A 20,561-nucleotide genomic window follows, 5' to 3' on the forward strand; every position below is an offset into this window, starting at 1 on the left:
TTGTCCAAACTGCCATCAGTGCCAAAGACAGAATATACATGCACGATAACAGTTGTAGGTGGCTTATTTCAATGGAGAGTATATTGTTATCAGTCACTATACACTCCTCACTTGTTGCAGTTTTTATATAGAAGTTATAGAATGAGATCTGTATACGAAAATGATTTACAGTTCCAAAATTAGATGACTAAAGTTTTAACATACCTTGTGCATCTTTTTTCCAGTATCCTAAAAAAAGACACTTACATCATTACTCTTGAGATTGCACACATACATAGCACTCATTGTGAAGTAAAAGATCTACCATAAATCCGTAAATAATGAAAAATTCATACTTAAAACCATTGTTCCATTCCTCACCTACTCCAAAAATCCTCTGTTCTGGCATCACTTTGCAGATGGAAATATTGTAAAATAACCTGCTGGCACAGTGAATGAACTGAGAAATAGCTAGCTTTCACTGCCTTTTTTTTGTTTTGTTTTGTTTTCTTTTATTGCTATAAGCAAAATGTGCAAACCTTGGGTCAGGTTCTCAAGACCAGCTATTTGCCTTGCAGCTTGCAGAGGAAGGGATGAAGGTGCTGACAGCTCTCTTGGGTTATTTAGGAGTCAGCTGTCTTGATTTAAGGAATGACTTCCTTATTGTGTGGGCTGTTAACTGCCCCCCCAAGGACTACTCCAGCAATGAAGAATAAAAGTAAATATAGCAGTTCACCTGCACTTAAAGAGGTTGTGCATTAGAACCACGTCAGCCCTGTGTGATGGAAAGATTTCTTTAAAACCAGGTTAATGGTTAAACTGGGTTTACAACTGTTTTTGTTTTCCTAACTTAAATATTACTGAGAATTTGGCTTCTATTTTAACATATTTTGTGCATTAATTTCCTCTGTGGTGTTTTTAAAAATGCTTTTGAGGGAATGATTAAATGTGTTAATATCTCTGAAATGATATGGAAGTCCATATTTTTTTAAAAACTGAATTATTAAAATCATATAATTAAGTATTGAGCAAATACCATTATTGTATAGAAGTTCCGTGACCCCCTGGGAATATGTTCCCTTCTCTCTGTTTTTGTATAAGTGCTCAAACTGCATTTGCTTCTGATTTTTTTCATTATTTAGGTAATAAGTCCTGAGAAGTATGAAATAAAATGTGCAGTACCAGAAGCAGCGATAATTTTGAATTCATGTGTGGAACCCAAAATGCAAGTTACTATCACATTGACATCTCCAATCATTCGCGAGGAGAACATGAGGGATGGAGGTTGGAAAGTTGTTAAAGATGACATCTCTATATACTCAGCTTTTGTACATTTATCTAGTCTGTTTAAGATGACATTAAGTCCTGGAAGGCAACATGCTGGCATAATATACATATTTGATTGAAATCCTTCTTCTTCAACAACCAGTCTTGCTATAGAACATTTCCTAAAATTAAATGCTTTTATGATGCATTTATTTAGTTCAAAACATCTCTTCCCCCTCACCCCCCATCATAATGTGCAACCTCAGTTTACTGGAAAAGATGCTAAATTGTGAACCTTTCTCTCCCTTCACCATTACAAAATTCAGTTATTTGAAAAACATGTTTTATGGCAACTGGTTACAAGCCTGTCCTCAGATTTTTTTCAGTACATTACAAAACTAAATCTTTACATTATGGTTTTGAAACTGAATGTGTCTTGCCACCATTGCTACTTATAATATACACACGTGATTTTGATGTTCATAGTTCTTGTAGTTTTGTCTGGAAGATGTGCATTTTTCCAGCTATCTGAGATTTGTCTTTTGACTGGAGTGATTTTGTTAACTATACAAGCTCCTGATATTAAGAAGTACAAGAAATGGTTTGGTCACTGAGTTAAAGCAGAAGTCAGTCAGAGCTCTTAAACTGATCTATATTTGTGAATGTGCAATCTCACTGGTGCCAGCAGTGTTGCTTTAGGGTCTGTTCTGTAACACTTTTTCAAAGCTCCAAAAGCTTTTAAGCCAACAAGCATGATTCATGTCTGCAGTAGGTTGGTTCTGTTGTTCTATGGGTCAGATAAAATTCACTTTGTTTCCTTTCATCCCTGTGTTTTTGTAGTCTGAAAAGATGATAAACCAGGTTGTTGAATGTGAACCTACAAACAGGCAATTTAAGTCTGTATTAATGCTATTTCATGATACAGGTTGGGTGGGGGGGGGAAGGGTGGGTGGGTGTGTGTGTGTGTGTGTGTTTTTATATATATATATATAAATATATAGTTTTATCTAACCTTTAAAATATTTTCCTTGTGTTAGATATTTTTGAAGTTAGAGAATTAACTAACTTATCATCTGCTCCCCACACCAGAAAACAAAGCTGGGATATGGATTAGATGTCTTTTAGTTTTGATCTTTAGTAGTGTTCTGTACACAAGTAATGAATGCACTGTGTGTGTATCTTTGACTATACATGTTTTGCACAAATACTGTTACATCAGACCCAGCCATTTCTTCTTATTTTTGACAATTGAAATTGTCAGAAATAATTGATTCACCCAGAATGAATATACAAAGCATTTCATTGTGTTAACAATTATTTAAAGAAAAAAAACTGTCCCCGTTATAGGTTTGAGTATAGATGCTATGAAATTAGATTAATTTAAATCATTATCTTTATTGCTTAATGTACTGTGGAAAACTGCAGTTAGTCCACCCTGCAGTTCTAAACTATAGTAAAATTGGTTTGCGGCTGTTAGAATTGTATGCTATCTTTTAAAAGTATATACAAAAATCACCGGGTTCAGTTCCTCAATGCTTTTATGCCTTCCAAAGGAAACAAAACTATATTTTTGTCTGACCCAGACTTGAGCTAGAATTGCCATTCTGAATTTGAATCACTTGCTGAGTTGAGGATACTGCCTTTAGGGAAGCAAAATTAACTAAGAAGTAAATTGAGTAAATTCAAGACATTGAGCAGTGTAAACTGGATGTGTGGAAAAGTTTACTTGTGAAACTAGAAGAGAATGCAGAATATTAAACTGCAGATTATTTTAATAAAACAGGTCTTATTATGAAGATTGCTGCTTATTTGCTGCAGAATAACAGTGTGTGTTTTTTCTCTTACCTGCAGCTGCTAATGCTCTGTGTCTTAAAATGGTTTAAAGTCTCTTGCTGGCTTTGGGAAAAGCTAGGTTAGGTGACAACTAGCTTTAGGTGATAACGAAGGCTTTGCCGGAAGAAACAGTTTGATTAAAGATGAGACTGACTTGCATGTGAAATAAAATTATATTTAGCATGTAATAATAATGCCATTAAATGATAAAAGGATAAAAAAGAAAACTAAGTATTTTAAAAATAAAACTGTTAACCACGCATCAATTATGCTATATACAGTATTGTGTTTGACAGTTCTACAACATTTCCTTGAATTGACTTAAAATCTGATACGTTCAAAATGCTCTAATGCTTGCTGTGAAATCCTTTCTCTCAGCAAACAAAGCATATTATAGATGTATGTGTGCGTTTTGTTTTTTGTTTGTTTTAAATCCTTAGCTTATCAGCCCCGGTCCAAAGCCTTCTAAGCAGAGAGAGGTGAATCCTGTCAGGGGTTGCTGCCAAGACATCGGAAGGATTTTTGACCAAGGTTTTCTAAAGCTCGGTGTCACACCTGCCATACTGCACAAAGGAGGGGTTTTGGTTGCATAGTCCTAGCATTTACTGTTACTTTTGTGTTTGTTTGTTTTTTTCTTTTTGTCCATGTCTCTCTTCTAGAATTAAGCAGTGTTCACACTAGTTTTGAAATAGTTGACTGGGTAACACATTTCACATAGTGAAATTTACTGAAATTGATATACCTGTTAACTTTTAATGAGGAAATAGTGTGGACACAGCATGTCTTCTAACCAAAGATTAACCCCTTATGTTTAGGTTATTTATAGAGTACAGTTACATAGGGTAAGAATTTGTATTTGTTTGTAAATTAACATAGCTTTTATAGTAGGATAACAGGGTGGTAGGCTAGGAGTCTAATTACTATAGTCTTTAAGGGGTTAATCCACTTGAAACGTAAAACAGGTGCAAAAATCCACAGATGAAATTTTACAAGAGTTTTTTCTAATGTATTTTCAGCCAAAATTTATTCTTAGTTGCAATAGGTGCCTTGGCATCTTCTGACTTTCATATAATAGCTTTGTTTCAAAGTTATTCAGAGTCTTCATTATTAATGGCACATGGCATATTTCAGATCCATGTTTCCATCATTAAAGTCAGATTGTCTGCTGTGCATTACAATGTAAATATTTCATAATAGAATTATTTTCCAAAGTGTTTCAGTGCTTGAAACTGAATAATTGGAGTTTCAAGTTGCATAGTAAATTATTATGCTGAAAGATTGCACAGACACACTTATTTGCCTATTCATGTCATAAGAATGTAGATAATTGACATACACAGACGCCACTTCACCTAGTAGCCCATAAGCATGTGTTAATTTCTCAGCCTCTTGCCCTGCTTTTTCTACTATGGGGTTTTCTCCAAGTGTATCCATTTTCTCTAATACTCACGTTTCTTTCATGGATGACCTTACTTGACAACTTTTTTTTCCTGTAGGTTTACTATTCTTGACTGAAATAATTTTACTTTTACTGACTTCACTTACTCTTTGATCCTTTCATCAGTGTGAAAGGTCCTTGTTATACTTTATGAAATACTTAATTTTGAGTATAATTTTGAAACTGTATCTAAACTTTCCCCCGACAAAAATTCTTAATGTAAGATCATTGTGTCTTTTTATATTTTACCTGGTCCAAAGCAAAATAATGTTTCCAGTGAAAAACAGACCAAATCCAAACAGTATTTGGGTGTTGTACTAAATGTAAACACTTGCTCTGTGTGGTGCTTTACCTTGCTTATGTCACATTTTCCAACATTGGACTACGTTTTATTACTCTACCATTTTTCTGAATGAGTTAAATGGAGTTGTTTAATTAGTCCTCATCTACTCTATCAACATATTTTGTTATTCACCACAAAAGCCATTTGCATATATAAGCTAAAAAAATTATAAAACTAATCCTTGAGTTACACCATTAGTACATGAATAACCAGTGAGAAGCTACTGTTTAGAATCATTCTGTGTTGCTTGTTTTTTGCGGCAACTAATTTGAAAAACTTATTGTTTTGGTCCCTTATTAGCTAGTCATGTTCAACATGATTTGATCAAAACCCTGTATCTTTGCACTATGAATCAGTATTTCTCTTTATCTTCCAAACATTCTAATGCTTTTACTACTCCTCTTTCTTTTGCCTTCTTAGACTTTTAAACAAGATATGTCTTCTCAGATGTTCAGTTTTTTCTAGAGAAATTGGACTGTGCGCGCGTATACACGTAACTTGGAGGTGCAGAAGCTATAGAAATTAGAGAAATTATAGTAGAGAGTAATAAACAATTATTGAAATTCTAGAATATTTCACATTCTTTCAGTCCTATTACAGCAAAATAATTTACATTAATTTAAAATTTAATATCACCAGACTGTGTGTTTCCAGAGCTTATTTGTTATACTTGCCCCTTTTTATTAGAAATAGGTTCAGAATAACATGAGACCATTTAAGTTGTTCAGCAAACTCAGTTTGTTGTAAACTCTATTCCATTAAAGTGGATTTTTGTGTTCCTTCTGTCTGTGTTCTTTGTGCTGGTGCACTGTGTCCAACCATCCTTCCTTCAATATTTAATTTTGGGAAATCTGTATTTCCAGAGTTAGCTTGTATGAGTAACTGCAAACTATTGCAGAATCTGCTATTCATTTTTAAAAAGTAGATTGAGGGCTAAATTGTATTGTGCTCTTGATCTTTATACTGGGTTATATTCTAATCCCAACTAAAGGGATTTTATTTGTATGTTGGATAAGGATTTAAACTCTAAATGGCACGTGTGACATCGAAGCTACTTTAAAGAAGTGTCTTGCTCACCTGGTCAAACACCCATTCCTCACTGCATTTTGCCAATTCAATCCATTTTAGATGTAACCTCGGGTATGGTGAAAGACCCACCGGACGTCTTGGACAGGCAAAAATGCCTTGACGCTCTGGCTGCTCTACGCCACGCTAAGTGGTTCCAGGTTCGGAACATCATTTTACTTTCTTCTTGTAGCCTTATGAGAGATTAGTTCAGTTGCAATATAAATGTTTTACTGTGTGAAAACACTCAAGGTTGCCCATAATAATAATACTTTAAATTAAATGAACAGACAAATGTTAATATAGAAAGCTCAGTATGGAAGAACTGCTTTATGCAGTTAATGCTGATCTGACACAATCTTTTTTTCTGGTCATTGAGAAGGCGATGTTGAAAGCTTGACTCGCTTTGGATGATCACAATGTGTGTGTATTTATAATATATTCCATAAGGCTGCAGAGTAACTTTGCTTTAAATAATGGAATATGTGTTTAAAGCTTTGTGTTTAGATTTAAGACTTTTTTCCTATTTCTTGAAGTGCATTAAGTGTAGGGAATGAAAGGTGAGAAATAACTGTTTGGTTTAGTGACTTTGCACTCTGGCAAAGGCACAAAAAAGAAACCAAACAGATTCCCTCAACCTTTCAGTCTCTATACATACTTTTAGATCTTTATTCTCTTTATTTCTAATATAGAAAGATATATGTATTGTTACAGATGAACATGGGTCAAAGTATACAGGGAATCAAGAAGATATTACTCTTGTATAACCTGTGCACTTTGACTTTTACCACTTTCAGTTTACTAACCCTGGCATAAAATACTGCTATGAATGGCAGCTCATGAACACCGCTTTAAGAGTGACTTGTTTCTATTCTAAATCTGAGCTTCCATTGAACAGTGGTGTTTTAGCTTTTCAACCTGTGGCCTGTTTTCTGTAGGTGCTGGGATTAATTAACTTGATTTTGTATTGCTCTCAAGGCTAGAGCTAATGGTCTGCAGTCCTGTGTGATTATCATACGTATTCTTCGTGACCTCTGTCAAAGAGTTCCAACTTGGTCTGACTTCCCAAGCTGGGTGAGTAATTCTCTGTTGCGGGGTTCCCAAAGTGTGCTCTGTGGAGCCCTTGGGTTCTGTGCAATGAGTGCAATTTTCCACCAGAAAATACTAATCACAGTTGTATGACCCTGCTATTTTGTTACTAATTTTCTTATTGTTGTTTTGGGGGGAGGGAGGGAATTTATAAGAAATGTACAAGAAATAAAAATAGAATTCCAAAATCTTGTCTGTTTATTTGGGCATCCATTGAATTAAAAATCATGATATTATAAGGGCTCCACCAAATTTTCCGGACTTGGTAGAACTGCAGCCAGAAAAGTTTGGGAAACTCCCCTCTATTGCGTACACAATGTTGCTACAAGTTGAGTGTCAGAAAATGCTGATGCAACTTTTTAAAACACAGCCATATATATCAAGGATCAGTTTTTTTCCTTCCCTCAGCAAACAGTTTTTTAAACATGTTTTTAAAGGACCCAAACTTCTGATATTCTCTGATTTCTGAAGTTAGATACCTTCTAAAGAATTTTTTCTCATACAAACAAAAATACCAAAGGTTTCAGTACATTTTTTTCCTCTTTGAGCCTGTATAGAAGTTACCCATGATTATTTTTCTTCTCGGTTTGCTCTGAGTTATTTGGCCTTTCCTGAGGCTTGTTTGAAATAATTAGTCAAATGTATCTGGATAAGCATTACACAATTAACTTTGTGTATAAGCTACTTGCTGAGTACCCCTTCTATTACCCCTCATTAAGCACACAATGCTTAAGTCCAGCAGAGAGAAGGCAAAGGTTCCCTCCTTGAGCCATCATGATTCCAAGCTGCTGAGAGGCTGAAACAGTCCCAAGTAAAAGCTAAGAGCGCTTTGGAGGCTGCTCTGACAGAAGATGGCCTTCCTTGGATGCCCTCAGGGCTGCAGGGTCTCCATAGTGATGAGAACTACAGCTGTGACCCTGAAACAAACCTCTTAAACTGGAAATTGTATGTGGCACTATGTGCTTGGTGCATCTCTGTGGGGTATGGGAGCCCAAGCGGGCATAAAATCAACTTCATAGTTTCTTTACTCTCATTCCTCCATATGTTACACATTTCTGCAGGTAGAAAAGGTACTTAAGAGTTTCATTATTTATGGTTTGAACTTCCTCTTCTAGGAAAGTGAAAGTGATCCTTTAACGATTTAAAATGGAGTGGAGAGCCAGAGGGAGAAGGAAGTTTACTACTAAACTCTTCATTAATACATACTTCCTGGTATCCCCAAGGAATTTAGATACAGGTTCGCTTTCTGTCGAGCAAGTTACATAACGCATTGCATTCAGGGCAAAATACTACATCAAAACCATGTTTTAGATTGCAAAAAATAATCAAACCCTCAGCATTAGGAAATGCCAGAATTTAGGTTATGTATTCATTGCAAATTCTGCCAGATTGCTCATATTCATTATGCTGTGTTATTTATTGGACGATCTTACATTGTGTTTCCACGTGATCCCTACCTCATTTGGTTTATAGGATGGACAGTGCTCAGAGAATGAGGCAACTTTTTGATATTTTGGTACTCCCCATTCAATTAGTGGCCCTCCCTTCTTTATTTACCAGATACCCTCCGAAGAATTATTTATTTCCCCATAATCTTTTTTTTTTTAAAAAAAGGGTATTCATCACCTTAGTCTGTGAGTTCTTCACAAACATTAGTGAATTATTTTATACTAAAAGATGGGAGGTATCCACTTTACAGGTAGAGAAACTGACACACAAAGATTTGCCTGAGGCCGATTTGGCCAGATCTTCACTGGCAGAGAAAATTGATATAAGATACTCAATTCCAGCTTTGACAATTTCATAGCAGTAGTAGACATACTAGGCCTGCTAAGTCAAATGCCAGAAGATTTGACCACGTCAGTGTCAATTTCTGCGGTAGTGAAGACAAGCCCATAGTGAATCAGTGGCAAACCTAGAATTAGAACACCAGTTCCGGATTCCTAACTTGGTTCTCATCCTTTCTTTGTTTCATTTGGCTTATTGCTAGAGCTGCTGAATATTCACAGCTCCCATTGACTTGTGTTATAGCTGTTAGTGCTCCAGATATCTGCATATCAGACTCCCAAGAATCTCTAGCTGAGCAAAGCAGGAATGAGGAATAGACAATTGGTAGCAAGTTGCTGGCTTAAGTAACTTGTTCAGCATTATACTGAAAGATTGTGGCAGAAGCAAGAACAGAATTGAATTCTCCTGTATTCCATTCACCTACCTTAGCCTCAAGCCTTTCTCTTTTTGCCATCACCTACCTTGTTTTCTACACACAATCCAATTGCTCGACCAAATGAAGCAGGGATATTACAAACAAACTGTTACGATTCATTCTTTGCTTGCTGTGAATCTTGTGCACTGAACAAAGGAGGGATTCATTGAAAAGTATTGTCTTTAATTAACCTGTTCATATACTATTAGAATGAATGGGAACAAAGTTGCAGAATTAAGGCTGCACAGGCAATCCAAATGTCTTATTTTCTGATGTTCAACTTAGTAACATAAATAACGTTTTTAATTTTTTTATGGAATTTTCTAGTCTTCTAAAAGAAAAAAACACTTACTTATTTTATGTGCAGATGTATCATCCTCACCATCATACATCACCAGATGCAAGGGTTGAACTCTGAAATTTCAGTTGTGCCACACAGCTAGAGCTATAGAACTGTTTAAGTCCATGGGGAAGTCTGGCCGTGTGTGTGTGTGTGTGTGTGTGTGTGTGTGTGTCATATATAGACACACACTCTCTCTCTCACTCACACTCACACATGAAAGGGGGAACCAAGGCCAGGTAGCGCTCTTTCCATCCCCATCCCATTCCTCTTCCTGAAGAGTGCATTCACTCTGGGATTCCTAGTGCAGTCTCTTGTTACTGGTGCTGCTTTGGCAGTGGGGTGGGCCAGACTTTGCTTAATCTATTCATGTTCACAGGACTGTTTTGTCATACTGCCAGTAGATGTGATGGAAGGGAAGCTGTGATTTATTTACTTACAGGTAGTCCCCGGGTTACGTACAAGATAGGGACCGTAGGTTTGTTCTTAAGTTGAATTTGTATGCAAGTTGGAACTGGCATCCAGATTCAGCCGCTGTTGAAACTGACCAGCAGTGGCTGAATCGGACATGCCTGGGGCAGAGCAGCCGGGGGGCTGCCGGGTTGGTCCCGCAGCGCCAAGGTACGGTGCTACTGGACCAACCCAGCAGCACCCCAGCTGCTCTACCCCAGGTGTTCCCAAGTCAGCTGCTGCTGAAACTGATCAGCAGCTGATTCCAGGAAGCCCGGGGCAGAGCAGCTCTGCCTCGGGCTTCCTGTAGTCAGCCGCTGGTCATTTTCAGCAGCGGCTGACTTGGGCGCCTGGGGCAGAGCAGCTAGGGTGCTGCTGGGTTGGTCCAGTAGCACCGCACCTCGGCGCTGTGGGACCAACCCGGCAGCCCCCCGGCTGCTCTACCCCAGGCATCGGTGAGAAAAGCCTGGTCTGCTGGAGGGGGGGGGCGCGCACTAGCTGCGTTCCCCCCCCCCCCCCCCCCCCCCCAGCAGACCAGGGAGACGCGGAGCAGCCTTTCTTGCCACGGAGGACGCGGGCGGCGGGACCGCCGAGACGCACCGCAGTCCCGCCGCCCGCGTCCTCCGCAGCGAGAAAAGCCACTCCACGTCTCCCTGGTCTGTTGGGGGGGGCGCTAGCTCGGCGTTTCCCTGGTCTGCTGGGGGGAAGCACCCCCCGTGCCGCCGGAGGCGGCGATAGTGGGGAAGGCACCCCGCACTAGCTTCCCCCCCCCCCCCCCCCCCCGGTTCGTAACTAGGGGCCCAACTTAAGTCGGACTGACGTAACCCAGGGACTGCCTGTATTTATTTACTGTCAGCTAAGCCTGAACAGAATTGAGTGAGTCAAAGAAAATGTACTTTTGTATCCCTAGGACATAGGCATGGAAAATAGAAGCTCGGGAGGGTGCTATAGCATTCCAGGTTTTGTGCCCAGCCACCAGTCCCTACTGCCTGGAATTCCAACTACTGGGCCTGCTGCTGCCTGCAGCTGGCCTGCCCTGCATGCAGGGTCCTGGCTCTCAGTTCCAGCTCTAGGGAATGGTAAAGGGCATGGACCAGAGATGAGAGTTGCTGCTGCTTCAAACAGAAGTATTAGACAACCTAAACACCGGGTTCATTACTCTTAGACTAATTTTGTATCACTGTTTAGCTACCTAAAAATCTGGTAGTCTTTACTTTTCCTTACTTTTCAGCTGGATACAGTATTTTGTGTAATTTCTTATTAAGCTGTTTATACCATAAGAGCTGATGTGAATTTTTTTTTTTTTAAACGCAGCTTAGTAAAATAGTCTGTGTTTTTTCTATTCTTTATTTAGGCTATGGAGTTACTAGTAGAGAAAGCAATCAGCAGTGCTTCTGCACCACAAAGCCCTGGGGATGCACTAAGGAGAGTTTTTGAGTGTATATCCTCAGGAATAATCCTTAAAGGCAAGTTGCTCTTGAACAAATGAAATACCCTTGAGAAAATCTAAAATATGTAATCTCCATTAAAATATATATTATAGTTACTATATAGTCAGTATATATAGGTGCTAATAATGGTAACTAGCTGTATTGTTATAGGTGGTCCTGGCCTTTTGGATCCTTGTGAGAAAGATCCTTATGACACACTTGCTTTAATGACAGACCAGCAGCGAGAGGATATTACTTCGAGTGCACAGGTAATGAAAATTATAATAAAGGTAGCCAAGTTTGGTGGTAGTATTCTGCTTAAATATTGAAGATCTTTCTCCTTCAACATGAAAACAAATGGGCATGTAATAAAAGTTTGAATGAATTCATAGATATATGCTCATTTTAAGGGCTGAGTTCTCACCTGTTCTAACATACTGCTCAGTGTACCTGTTAGAAATGAGCAGTAAACATTAGAGATGTTAGCTAGTGTATAATTTAATAGTTGTGTGACTGCACAAAACATCATTGGTTACACCACTACTCGGTAGCTGCCAGGGGGCGGGGCTGGCAGCAAGTGCGCTCCTGGCCTCACTCCTTGGGAGCCCTTTCCACCCTGCACTGCTGCCTTTGTTTCAGAGGCAGCAGCCCAGGGTGGCAGTAGCTCCTGTCCATGGGAGGTCCAAGCTCCCCACAGACAGAGGCTGTTCTGGGAGATGTGGAGCAGCTTCCATCCGCGGGGACCCCAGACACCTCCACCCCACGTGGACAGGGACTGCTACTGGGAAGCAGGCTCTGCCCACGGGAGACCCAGACTCGTTACGGACAGCGGCTGCTCTGGGAGATGTGGAGCAGCCGCTGTCTGCAGAGAACTCTGACCTCCCGGGGACAGGCATTGCTACCACGTAGCCTTGCTGTTAACTGATCCTGAGGGCACTTAGGCTACGTCTAGACTATGGAGTTTTATTAGCAGAAGGTAAGCAAATTGCGCTGCACAATCTGCGTACCTTTTTCCAATTTTTTTTGGGGGGGGGAGTGAGGCGTTTCCCCCTGTCTGCACTGGGCCAAATTTTGGAAAAACCTCCTCTTTCGAAAAAGCTCTTAGGGACTTCTGAAAGAGCGCATCTGCTCTTCCACAAAAACTGTTGAAAGAGCAGACACGTTCCCTGGATGTGACGGAGATTTTCCGGGATACCAAAACACCGTAGTCTAGATGTAGCCTTACACTGGAGGTCAAATTAGTTCTTAAATTAAGATAGTCTTTATGATGGCTTTATGCCAGACAAGGATTCCTTGGGTGGAGTGGCGCATTCCAGGTGCACTTCTAGTACAGTTTTAAGTCAATTTTGTGGCACAGAGTGCTTTATTTTATGCTAAGATACAGGACTAAGGGTAGTTGTTGCAACTGCCCAGGTTAGGAAAAGGATTACTGCAGTTCCATCCTTGTGTACTTGCAAGGATTTTCATGATTGCCTGTATTAGTCTAAATGACTGTACCTTTTTAAGCTTTAAACTGTTGGAATGAAAAGTATTCCTGTAGATACATTTGCATTAGCTTTGACTTCTTCTAAATGAGGTTTATGAAGAAAATGTTAACTGTCTCCATTTGTCATATTTAGGTTTAACATTTGTTTCTGACAGAAGATTTTTTTGTTATTTTCTCCCTGTTACTAGTTTGCACTGAGACTCCTTGCATTCCGTCAAATACACAAAGTTCTAGGAATGGATCCATTGCCACAGATGAACCAACGTTTCAACATTCATAACAATCGTAAAAGGAGAAGAGACAGTGATGGAGTTGATGGATTTGAAGCAGAGGGGAAAAAAGACAAAAAAGATTATGATAACTTTTAAAAATGTCTGTCATCAGTGTTAAGATAGGAGGTGATAATAGGAGTCCATTTGTTACCTGACTCTTTTTTTTATTCATAATAATGTCTGTTTTAAAACATCCAAAGACAGATGGAAGATCAGTTTTGTAGAAAGAGGACTTAACTCTTCTGTGACGTTCTAAACTTTAATGGATGTGCAGTATCAGACAAATTATGGATGTAAAGACACCACAAATGGAAATTGTGCTCTGATTTAAAATACTAGCTTAATTTTCCCCCATTATATTTTTTAATTAGAAATAAGTTGCTAACTGTAGTACCTTCCCTATTTTTTGTCCTTTTTATTAACCTAGTGCATTGTCTAAAATCCTGACTGTATGTAATGCAGCATTTGTGCTTCAGTAGCTATGAATATTTTGATATTTTATTTAGAAGTTTTATTTGCCTTTGACACTAGTTGTTTAAGTTACTCTGTGTTAGAGATGGTATAGTTTCCCTCCCATTTAATATTTTACAGCAGAACTTTTTTTGTAAAGTGAGACCGCAGGATTTTGTTTTTTTTCTAAATGTGAAGGGTTACAACACATAATTATCCTGCCATTTGAGTGCTCAGAATTAAATGTTTCTGCCAATCTTGTGGCATTTGTCTCTTTAGTGTGATATAACGGTGTAATTAAGACAGATTTGTGTTAATCTAATCAAGTTTGCTGTTAGTTGTGCATTAGCAGTATAAAAAGCTAATATATACAGTATGGTCTTGCAACCGTTTTAAAGCAGCTGCATAATTGATCAAAAATGCATGACATTTTTGTTTTTAATAGAAGGGCTTTTAAAACTATCATTTTAGGTTTAATGCATAGGTCTTTGTAGGATTGACTTTGTGACATAGCAAGGCCAAAATAACTTTCTGATTTTTTTTTCTTAAGATGCTAGTAAAAGAGGGCATTTTCCTATTTGGACAAAGTTGGCAGTTGTTTTCAAACAGCTTTGTCAATATGATAGTAATGCCATTTCTTTAGCCCTTAAAATAGATGTTTGCCATATCAGTGCCTGTGAGGTAACTCCTAGTAGCTATTCCTGTATAGCTATTTTTCTGTGATTTTTTTTTTTTCTTTCAGTAACTTGAATACTAAAACTAAAGTGGATAAAGTATTGCTGACAAAGTGAAGGTTATCAAAGAAAAAAAACCCAGAAAATTATTTGGTGTGGCCACAGTGTATGCTTATGTCTTCTTCAAAAAGCTAAATATTATAGCAGTGGTGTAAGTAAAATTACATCATAACTGTTGTATGCTCCAGTACACCGGTGTGATTTGTTGTGTCAGCACTACAGTGGGATACGCAACAGTGGAATACGCAAATAAAAACTAAAGTTTATTTAAAGGACTTTAATGTTCATTATACACTGGAAACTGAAGCTTCACTCCTTGTTGGTGTGCACTATGCTTTGATAATGACCTGGAAAAATACATGGGTTTAATATTGACTATAATAACATTCCTATAACTATTTTACAGATTGCTGTAGGAAAATGTAAGAACACTGGCTTTCTTGATTTTAAAATGACTTCAAAACCTTTGTTCCAATTTATCAGGTCAAACTTATCTCTGAGCTTGTAAGTGGGTTTTTTGTTCGTTTGTTTTTTGCTTGTCCTTAAAAATATACTGGAGAAACTCCAAAACATTTTAACACAATGGGCTTGTGGAATGTATATACAATATTAATATAGGAGAGGCATCTCGGTAAGTTGAATTATAAAATATCCTATGAGCATCAAACTCTGCAACTTGAAAAATTAATACATAGACATTAGTGGTTAGCAAACAAAATAATGCAAAGCTTTCCCACTACAGAAAAGGATTCCTTAAAATAATTTAAGTATGGGAAATAGAGTAATGCTCAAAAATCATTTTTAACAAAAGAGGTTTGCTCTAACTTACTTAGTGCTAGTTTGGCAATCAGTTTAGCAGTGTGAAGTGGCGCAAGATCCTCCGCTGGCATGATATCCAGTCATTGCCATTTATTATTCTGGAAGTTGCTTTATGTCTTATTTCAGTTGCTGTTCATCTGGCCATTTTAACTCCATACCAAAGTTACCTGCCCAAATGACACATGCTGTCACTTCAGTCATGTTGACCCTATCCTTGAAGACAAAAAGATCAAAGATGAGTTTTGGATTTCCTGCATTTTTGTTTCACTGACTTATAACTTAACCAGTTTCTGAATGTTTGAAATATTGTATATTTGAAATGATTCCCCATTAAATATGAAGCTGTGACTATGATTTTTGATCTTCTGTAGTAAAGAGTGGATTTGCAGTTGTTCCTGTTTTTCCCTAACCATAAAATAATCCAGAGATAATCTCCACAAAATTTACTGTCTTCTGCAGAATTAAGAGAAGGAAAAACAAGACAGGTTTTTTTTTTAATTTTTAACAAATGTATAGAAGACTTCTCTATTCAAACTGTTTAATCTATTAAATCTTTGTGTGACTGCATTTACAAAAAAGCACCTAAAACTGGTTTGCAAATGCAAATACTACATAAACTGAGAATTCAGTTATCCCATGTAGTAATAGTTAATATGAATAATGCTGATAACACATTCCATAACTCTTAGCAAATATTTATCTTCTTTGAGTAGTGTCTCTGTAGAGGCTCCAGTTCAGGAGTACATACAGTCCTGCATCTTGGATTGTTCTAATGTATGCCAGCTTCCCTGTGTTTTAAGAGATGGTTTCTGGCTGGGAGTCTGTCCCAGTAAATGATGGGCATCCTCTGTGCTCCTTTGTTAGGGAGAGCCCTCATCCCCAGTACATTCAAGATTTGCTCATCTTTCAAAACCAGATCTCAAATGAACAAAAAAATCAAACTTAGACTTTTAATGATGGAACAAGCATTAAGGCTTGCTTCTAACCCAGGTACCAAGGAACTCCTGGTACACTATTTGCAGTACCACAGGCGCTCTATTTATATCTCGATCACACTCACTGAGCAGCTCTGTAGATTCAAGTGTGTCTCATCCTCAGGGTCACCAAAAGCCTGAGGAGAGACAGCTTCTGTGACAGTAGCTACAGATTAAAGAGTTGAATTATTGAAGTGTCTGACCACCAATAGAGAGCAGGAGCACCTATTGTACTATGAAATCTTGATCACCGTCTGCAAGAAGACCATCTCAAAAGGAGTTTTTGAGGCTTTAAAGGGCTCTGGTAACCTGAAGGTTTCTAAAACATCTTTTAAGAGACATGCTTTGCAATGGGATTCAATATTGAGGACCTCTTCAGCTACAGACAGTAAAGATTATACTTCAAAATGTCTGCATCGGACTCTGTTATCCTTTTGGTACCTATACAATCTGCATTGGTACCAATAGAATTTTACCCTGATCTTTCTTATATCCAGTATTTGAGTTGTCTGTACCATCAATATCAAAACTGGTCTCCAAAGAAAATCATCATATTCCCACCAATGTGGAATCAGTAGTACAGGATTTTAGATATGCTAAAGACCTGCTGGTCTTCACTGAGCCTAAATTTGTGTTATTTACTGATACCAATCATCTTACGGTACTGCAGTCTGCTAAGTCACCAGCTCCACATTTGTCCTTGAGGCAATCTTGCTGACTTAAACCATACAGGGTGAAAAGTTCTCTCTCCTGGAATATGTTAAGAAGCACTCCTCTGACTCATAAATGTCAGTATTAGGGTTGTTCTTTATTCTAAGAGGCATAATTATCCCTCATCTACTGATCCTATGGTTTAATTATTGTACTGAATGTATTTAGAGAATCATTTGGAGCAATTCAAGGCCATCCTTCAAGAAGGCTAGCTGATGGCAAAAACAACATTACAGGTCTCCTTAGATGCCACCAGTACTGCAGCCCAATCCATATCTCCCACAATTTGTGATGCAACATGCATCTTGGCTGCAGCTTTTTTTATTTCCCTAGGGAAATAAAAAAGACCTTCCTTTTGAGGGCAACAAACTGCTCAGTCTACTGATGATTCACTTCACACTCCCTAAAAACTTGAGGATCGTGTGGAAATACATTGGGATCTGTACACCTGTGAACACACAATTTAGCAGGCTTCAGGTTGCCCAAGATTTTTTCCACGCCATTTTTCTAACTCCTGTAGGTCATGAGAGCCGGCAAGAAGAAAAGTCAACAAAGGGAGAGTAAAAGAAAATAAGGGGATGGAAACCTTGAGTTTGGGCACCCTCTATGCATAAATTTATTATGATTCAAGATGGTTAAATATTTTAAGCAGTTCATTGAAGTTTAGGAAAAGTGAGGACCAAATGGTCACTATCAGCTATGTGTTTTGTAACAATTAGTCATAAAAAGATGAGATAATAGTGTGTACTTTGTAGAAGTCATCAGATGCTAGCCTGAGAGCCTTTTTCCCTGACACCATACTTCCTCTTGGGGAAGTGACTGGCCACTGTTGACCTGATGCTAATTACTCAATTCATCGTAATTCTAGATAATTATTTGGGATGGTCTAAATCTTTTGCTTATGTCTGCATGTGATTAAATGTAATAAATAGTTTTACATAACATCTTTACTTGTATCAATTTATCAGCCAGAAGTGCTATGTTCCCATTGATTTATTCTTGACCCTGCCTGGAGTGAAAGTTATCACTGATTTGGATTCTTAGGTAGCAGCAGACAACTTCTGCTATATTTGAACTCAAGATACAGGCAGATGTGAACTTTATACATACTTTGGTACTGTTTGGGCTCTTATTTTATCCAATTATGGGTCAGATACAAACTCAGGAGGTATTTTTCCCACTTCTAAAGGTGGTCTGTGGGTCTGGCTGATTTATATGGAGTGTAGTACTAATATGGAGAAGGTACATAAGGCTCATAATTACTGTACCCTAACCCAATTTCTAACAATCAGTGAGTAATTAATAAAAAAAAATTCATACTAGCAGCTTCTTGAATCATAGAATCCTAGGGCTGGGAGAAACCTCAAGAGGTCATTAAGTCCAGCCCCCTGCCCAAAGCAGGACCAACCCCAACTAAATCTGTCAAGCCAGGACTTAAAAACCTCTAGGGATGGAGATTCCACCCCCTCCCTAGGTAACCCATTCCAGTGCTTCACCACATCTAGTTTTTCCTGATATCCAACTTAGAATACCCCCCACTGTAACTTGAGTCCATTGCTCCTTGTTCTGCCATCCATCACTATTGAGAACAGCCCCTCTCCATCCTCTTTGGAACCTCCATTCAGGAAGTTGAAGGCTGCTATCAAATCCCCCCTCAACTCTTCTGCAGACTAAATAAGTCCAAATCCCTTACCCTCTCCCTGTAGGTCATGTGCTCCAGCCCTTCATCATTGTGGTTGCCCCTGCTGAATCCTCTACAATGTGTCCACATCCTTTCTATAGTGGGGGCCCAGAACTGGATGCAGTACTCCCAAGTGTAGCCTCACCAGTGCTGAATACAGGGGAATAGTAACTTATCTAGATCTGCTGGAAATGCTCCTCCTAATGCACCCTAATATGCCATTAGCCTTCTAGGCTACAAGGGCACACTCATATCCAGCTTCTCATCCACGGTAATCCCCAGGTCCTTTTCTGCTGAGCTGCTACTTACCCAGTCGGTCCCCAGCCTATAACAGTACTTGGTATTCTTCCATCCCAAATGAAGGACTTTGCACTTGTCCTTATTGAATCTCACGCGATTTCTTTTGCCCCAATCCTCCAATTTATCTTTCCCCTCCAAGTGCTTCATAGAATCCTAGAATACTAGGACTGGAAGGGACCTCGAGAGGTCATCAAGTCCAATCCCCTGCCCTCGTGGCCGGACCCAGTACTGTCTAGACCACCCCTGATAGACATTTATCTAACCTACTCTTAAATATCTCCAGAGATGGAGATTCCACAACCTCCCTAAGCAATTTATTACAGTGTTTAACCACCCTGAAATGAGGTTTTTCCTAATGTCCAACCTAAACCTCCCTTGCTGCAGTTTAAGCCCATTGCATCTTGTTCCTTAAGGATCTCCTCAGTGATTTTTTCGAGGGACAGGTGAGGCTGACCGTTCTATAGTTCCCTGGATTGTCATCCTCCTCTTTTTTAAAGATGGGCTCATTTGTCTCTTTCCAATCATCTGGGACCTTTCCCAGTCTCCATGAGTTTTCAAAGATAATGGCCAAAAGCTCTGCAATGACATCTGCCAACTCCCTTAGTACCCTTGGATGCATTAAATCCAGACTCCTGGATATGTGTACGTCTAACTTTTCTAAATGGTCCTTAACCTGTTTTTTCTTCACCGAGGGCTGCCTTTTTCCTTCACATACTGTGTTGCCTAGTGCAGAAGTCTGGGAGTTGACCATGTTTGTGAAAACAGAGGCAAAAAAACGTATTGAATACTTCAGCTTTTCCCACATCATCTGTCACTAGGTTATCTCCCTCATCCAGTAAGGGTCCCACACCTTTTCTGATCATGCTTGTAGAAACCTTTCTGGTTACCCTTAACATCCCTTGCTAGCTGCAATTCCAATTGTGCTTTCACCTTCCTGATAACTCCCCTGCGTTCTCAGGCAATATTTTTGTACTCCTCCCTTGTCATCTGTCCAAGTTTCCACTTCTTGTAAGCTTCCCTTTAGTGTATAAGCTCACCAAGGATTTCCCTGCTTAGCCAAGCTGGTCGCCTACCATATTTGCTTTTCTTACTGCATCGGGATGGTTTGTTCCTCTGCCTTCAATAAGGCTTCTTTAAATTACTGCCAGCTTTCCTGGACTCCTTTCCCCTTCATGTTAGCGTCCCAGGGGATCCTGCCCATCAATCCTCTGAGGGAGTCAAAAATCTGCTTTCCTGAAGTACAGGGTATTTTGCTGCTCTTTCTTTTTGTCAGGATCCTGAAATCCAGCCATCTCATGATCACTGCTTCCCAGGTTGCCACCCATATCTATTTCGCCTACTAATTCCTCCCTGTTTGTGAACAGTTGGTCAAGCTGCACATTGCCCCTGGTTGGTTCCCTCCTCACTTGTACCAGGAAGTTATCCCCAAAATACTCCAAAAACTTCCTGGATTGTCTGTGTACTGCCGTATTGGTCTCCCAACACGTGTCAGAGTGATTAAAGTCCCCCGTGAGAACTATGGTCTGTGATCTTGAAGCTTCTCTTAGTTGTCTAAAGAAAGCCTCGTCTACCTCATCCATCTGATCCAGTGGTCTATAGTACACACCAGTCACAACATCACCCCTGTTGCTTGTGCTTCTAAACTTAACCCACCCTCAACAGGTTTTTCTCCCTCTATATACTGAAGCTCTAAGCAAT

The 20,561-nt window shown here is 39.1% G+C and overlaps 1 protein-coding gene across 3 annotated transcripts in view; it reads left to right on the top strand.

Annotated features, from left to right (window-relative positions):
• The window catches only part of ZFR (zinc finger RNA binding protein), a 55,298-nt gene extending 39,710 nt beyond the window's left edge, over positions 1 to 15,588 (top strand). For 2 of the 3 annotated variants that reach the window (XM_075932589.1, XM_075932590.1), the window contains exons 15-20: positions 1,122 to 1,263; positions 5,988 to 6,085; positions 6,903 to 6,998; positions 11,361 to 11,472; positions 11,608 to 11,705; positions 13,111 to 15,588. In XM_075932589.1, coding sequence (XP_075788704.1) covers positions 1,122 to 1,263; positions 5,988 to 6,085; positions 6,903 to 6,998; positions 11,361 to 11,472; positions 11,608 to 11,705; positions 13,111 to 13,290 — 726 coding nt within the window. In that variant the 3' untranslated portion in view covers positions 13,291 to 15,588. Of the gene's footprint in view, positions 1 to 1,121; positions 1,264 to 5,987; positions 6,086 to 6,902; positions 6,999 to 11,360; positions 11,473 to 11,607; positions 11,706 to 13,110 lie in introns of those variants that run through there. The other variant, XR_012904961.1, reaches the window with a different exon arrangement.
• The last annotated feature ends 4,973 nt before the right edge of the window (positions 15,589 to 20,561 follow it).

Source organism: Pelodiscus sinensis, chromosome 6 (assembly GCF_049634645.1).
Source record: "Pelodiscus sinensis isolate JC-2024 chromosome 6, ASM4963464v1, whole genome shotgun sequence".
NCBI classification, from domain to species: Eukaryota; Metazoa; Chordata; order Testudines; family Trionychidae; genus Pelodiscus; species Pelodiscus sinensis.